The sequence below is a fragment of the Cucurbita pepo genome, chromosome LG12 (assembly GCF_002806865.2).
Source record: "Cucurbita pepo subsp. pepo cultivar mu-cu-16 chromosome LG12, ASM280686v2, whole genome shotgun sequence".
NCBI lineage: Eukaryota > Viridiplantae > Streptophyta > Magnoliopsida > Cucurbitales > Cucurbitaceae > Cucurbita > Cucurbita pepo.
Genome location: NC_036649.1, coordinates 2,801,422 through 2,806,556, shown reverse-complemented (window position 1 = coordinate 2,806,556; position 5,135 = coordinate 2,801,422). Strand labels below are relative to the sequence as shown.

General features: G+C 36.9%; 1 protein-coding gene across 1 annotated transcript; it reads left to right on the top strand.

Moving 5' to 3' along the window:
* Positions 1-2,958: 2,958 nt before the first annotated feature.
* Positions 2,959-5,135, top strand: LOC111806626 (1-aminocyclopropane-1-carboxylate synthase 1; the record flags this gene model as incomplete). The annotated part of the gene is given in 5 exon segments (XM_023692000.1): positions 2,959-3,194; positions 3,282-3,413; positions 3,497-3,657; positions 4,123-4,689; positions 4,776-5,135. Coding segments are annotated over 5 exon segments (1,397 nt in total), but the record flags the coding sequence as incomplete, so codon positions are not given.

The window sequence follows — 5,135 nt, the reverse complement described above, 5'->3', positions numbered from 1 at the left end:
ACGAAGCATTTTTTTAAAAGGGTGTTGAAATTTTTCCTTAGTAGACGCGTTTTAAAAACCTTAAGGGAAAACTTTAAAGGAAAAGCTAAGAGAGGACAATATCTACTAGCTGTGGGCTTGAGCTGTTCCAAATAGTACCAGAGCAACACACTAAGTAGTGTGTCAACGAGGACAGTGAGTTTCAAGGGGGGTGGGCACCGGGTAGTGCGCCAACGAGGACGCTGGGTGTCACGATGATGCTTGCCCATGGCCGCATGCCCGTTATCGCCAAATCCGCTGCCAAGAAACGACGATTGTGACATTGGGCTACGAAGGGGGTGGATCGTAAGATCCCACATTGGTTGGAGAGAGAGGAACGAGTGCAACGAGGATGCTGGGCTCTGAAAAGGGGTGGATTGTGAGATCCCACGAACGAAACATTCTTTGTAAGGGTGTGAAAACCTCTCCCTAGCATACTCGTTTTAAAAACCTCAAGGAGAAGTACAAAAAGAAAAGCCGAGGAAGGATTTCAAAAAGTTAGAACTTCATTAAAAATGAAAGCACAAAGAAGAGAATTATTAGTAATGTTCTTGCACAAGTATAAGTTGAAAAACTAATTCTATCAAGTGTGAATCCACACTCATCTTTCAAAATTAAGCCAACAAAACGAGAGTCATGCTTGCCTTCTCCAAATTTTATCACTAATAGTGTGACACTCAATGTCCCACTTACCATTCTTGGCCCCCACAACCACCTCCAAGAAACAATAACTTTTACTACCCAACCCCCAATTTTGGAACAAAAATGAGTCAAATATATGAACAATAACATCGTGTTTCTTCCTACCGACTCGGTTGAATATGCAACGTTTATAGTATACTTCAAGAAATTTTAAGACGTTACTCAAATAAAGTCTCTCACAAAAATAGAATATCTTTATACTAGTATAATGAATTGTCCACTTCGATTTAAATCCTCTAAAGTTCACTTTCGTAAATGGCTTAATGAACAGATTTATTAGGATCAAATTCAAAAGTTGAATGAGACTAAATAGATATAATAAAATCTGATTGTTGCATGAAGTATGCAGCTCAAAGATGATGTTTTGCGAAAAAAATGCAAACTAAGCATGAGTGCTTCTGTAAAAAAAAAATGAAAAAGAAAAATATATATCGTACTATCAAAAACATTGTCCTTACTTAGACAGCTCAAAACTTTTCATATTCCTATATTTGTTTATATTGAAACTTTTTCCATTTCATTTGTTTAAATCATATTTGGTTGTTTAAATAAGAATACTGTAACAGTCCAAGCTCACTGTTAGTAGATATTGTCTTCTTCGGACTTTTCCGGCTTCCTCTCAAGGTTTTAAAATGTGTCTACTAGGGAGAGATTTTCACACACTTATAAAGAATGATTCGTTCTCCTCTTCAACTAATGTAAAATCTCACAAATACTAAACAATTGGAATTTATTAGGATCAGAATCAAAAGTTGAGAGATATAGTGGAAACGACCGTCGAGATTAAATAGATACAATCAAGTTTGATCATTGTACTAAATAAGTAGCTCGGAGATGTATACGAGAAAAGAAAGCGCACTATAAAAATGAGGTAAAAAGTGGTCGGAGTAGTATACAATGTGAGAGGTATGCAAATATACGTATTTCCTTTAGGTGAAAAAGTCCGAAACCACACCAAAAAGCACTCTTAAAAATGTGCCAAAACGGTTCTATCACTCAATGTCAAATCTTTCAATTCAAAAGCATGTGGGTATTGATTGCTGCTTCCAACGAAGCTTCATTCTCCTACTTGTTACACACACACAAACTCGTTGTTCATGACCAATTCTATCCCCTTTCCCATGTCATCCTCCAAACTTTTGACCCTTCAATTTGGTCCCCTAACCCTTTTTTTCATCACATGGGATGCAACCATTTTGATTTAGTCTACGACATTCTTTTCATTTATCTACTTACGCCCTCCGAGGGAACAGTTGGATTGAAAGTTCGACTTCTTAGCCTTGGAGATGAGAGAACCGGTACACTCCATGAATTACAAAATTTAAATCTCTAATCCTAACTTTGGAGCTACGTATGACCTTTGTATCTTTGTAAGAGCTTTTCTCAATGCTAACAAATATTGTCTATTTCAGCTGGTTACGCATTGTCGTCTGCTTCCCGATTTTAAAATACGTCTATTAAGGAGAGGTTTTCACACCCTTACTAGAAACGTTTCGTTCTCCCTCTAAATGTGAGATCTCACCGTAACTAGCTAGAGATTAAAATGTTATTATAGCTAGAGATTCAACCAAACATAACACAAAAAGATAATCATAGGGATCAACAAAATTCATAACTAGTTCTTATAATATGCAATAAAATTCAAATTAATTATGCATTAGAAGAAAATAAAAAAACAATTAAGATAACCCAAAAATTAATTTCCTTCTACCTATAAATCTATAATAAGATTCGAGTATTAGATTAAAATTATCCCAAATCAAGAACATAAATTAAGATCATAAACGTAATATATTTTAATCGAGAACGTAAATACAGGACATACAGATTAAGAATTCAAATATTTTGAATTATAATATGAATTTGATAGAAAATAAAACAAAAACTAAAAAATAAACTTAGTAATTATGATGAGATAAAAGAAGATTTTGTGACATGATATTTTTGTTATGTTCCAAATCTAGAGTATGCCTCCACACATGCGGGGTCGGGTCGGCTGTGTGTGTGGCTCGTCTGCTTGCTTGAATCACAACCCTCCACGCATGCAATTACGCCCTCCTTGACTCAAACCCCATTTTAACTCTCTCTTCCATTTTTATTATTTTTTCTNTTTTTTTTTTTTTTTTTCATGGTTTGAACTTTGAAAAGTTGAATTTTCTACACGTTTGATTTTCCTGGTAAGAACTTGATCTTGTTGGATCTTCCTCACTGCTTATAAATTCACTCAATTCTCTTCTTTCTTTCCTATCTTACAACCCAAAACCTCTCATTTTTAGGCACATCTCAACAACTTTCAAATGGGGTTTCATCAAATCGACGAAAGGAACCAAGCTCTTCTCTCGAAGATCGCCCTCGACGATGGCCATGGCGAGAACTCCCCGTATTTCGATGGGTGGAAAGCTTACGATAACGATCCGTTTCACCCTGAGAATAATCCTTTGGGTGTTATTCAAATGGGTTTAGCAGAAAATCAGGTTTGGTATATCGTGTTTTCGTGTTTTTCTTATATGACTTCACGTTTGAAAATTTCGCTAACTTTGTTTTTTTGTGAATTTCGATAGCTTTCCTTTGATATGATTGTTGACTGGATTAGAAAACACCCTGAAGCTTCGATTTGTACACCGGAAGGACTTGAGAGATTCAAAAGCATTGCCAACTTCCAAGATTACCACGGCTTACCAGAGTTTCGAAATGTACGAGATATGATATACTCTTAACTATATCTGAACTCAAAAGGTTAAGTTGATGGGTTATGATAAAATTTCTTTCTTGTCAGGCAATTGCAAATTTTATGGGGAAAGTAAGAGGTGGGAGGGTAAAATTCGACCCGAGTCGGATTGTGATGGGTGGCGGTGCGACCGGAGCGAGCGAAACCGTCATCTTTTGTTTGGCGGATCCGGGGGATGCTTTTTTGGTTCCTTCTCCATATTATGCAGGGTGAGTTCTTCTTTCATTTCCTTTTGTTCACTTTTCTTTAAGTCAATATTCCTTAGTCCAACCTGGAAAGAGAAAGAAGAGAGAGAAAGAAACCATTTGACAAATTAATAACTCTACAAATTCTCTTTGAAAGTTTGATGTTTTTTTTAAGGTCAAAACTTCAACCATTCTCTTGCAAAGAAAAAAAAAAGTCATAATTATAATGAAGAAAAAACTAGGCCATCCAAGTCAACCTTTTTAAATGCTAATAAAGTCAATATGCTTTGTAGGTTTAAAAAACAATAAATTGCTTAATCATTTCTTAAATTTTAATTAAACCCTTTTGACTTTATCATTACCCATTTACATAAATTAACAATTTATTGCTCTTTTTGTAGTAAAATTAATAAAAAAAAAGTTAGGTGTAAACGTACAGTATTATGTTATTGTAAAAATACTGAGAAGTGTTAGTATGTTGTTTTTCAGATTTGATCGAGACTTGAAATGGCGAACACGAGCACAAATAATTCGGGTCCATTGCAACCGCTCGAATAACTTCCAAGTCACAAAGGCAGCCTTAGAAATAGCCTACAAAAAGGCTCAAGAGGCCAACATGAAAGTGAAGGGTGTTATAATCACCAATCCCTCAAATCCCTTAGGCACAACGTACGACCGTGACACTCTTAAAACCCTCGTCACCTTTGTGAATCAACACGACATTCACTTAATATGCGATGAAATATACTCTGCCACTGTCTTCAAAGCCCCAACCTTCACCAGCATCGCTGAGATTGTTGAACAAATGGAGCATTGCAAGAAGGAGCTCATCCATATTCTTTATAGCTTGTCCAAAGACATGGGCCTCCCTGGTTTTCGAGTTGGAATTATTTATTCTTACAACGATGTCGTCGTCCGCCGTGCTCGGCAGATGTCGAGCTTCGGCCTCGTCTCGTCCCAGACTCAACATTTGCTCGCCGCCATGCTTTCCGACGAGGACTTTGTCGACAAATTTCTTGCCGAGAACTCGAAGCGCCTGGGCGAGAGGCATGCAAGGTTTGTTAAACTACACCATTATTATTTGTGGGATTGAAAAGCATTACAAAATGCAATTAATTTAAGAATGTATTAATCAAATTCAGGTTCACAAAAGAATTGGATAAAATGGGGATCACTTGCTTGAACAGCAATGCTGGAGTTTTTGTGTGGATGGATCTACGGAGGCTATTAAAAGACCAAACCTTCAAAGCTGAAATGGAGCTTTGGCGTGTGATTATCAATGAAGTCAAGCTCAATGTTTCTCCTGGCTCATCCTTTCATGTCACTGAGCCAGGTTGGTTTCGAGTTTGTTTCGCAAACATGGACGACAACACCGTTGACGTTGCTCTCAATAGAATCCATAGCTTTGTCGAAAACATCGACAAGAAGGAAGACAATACCGTTGCAATGCCATCGAAAACGAGGCATCGAGATAATAAGTTACGATTGAGCTTCTCCTTCTC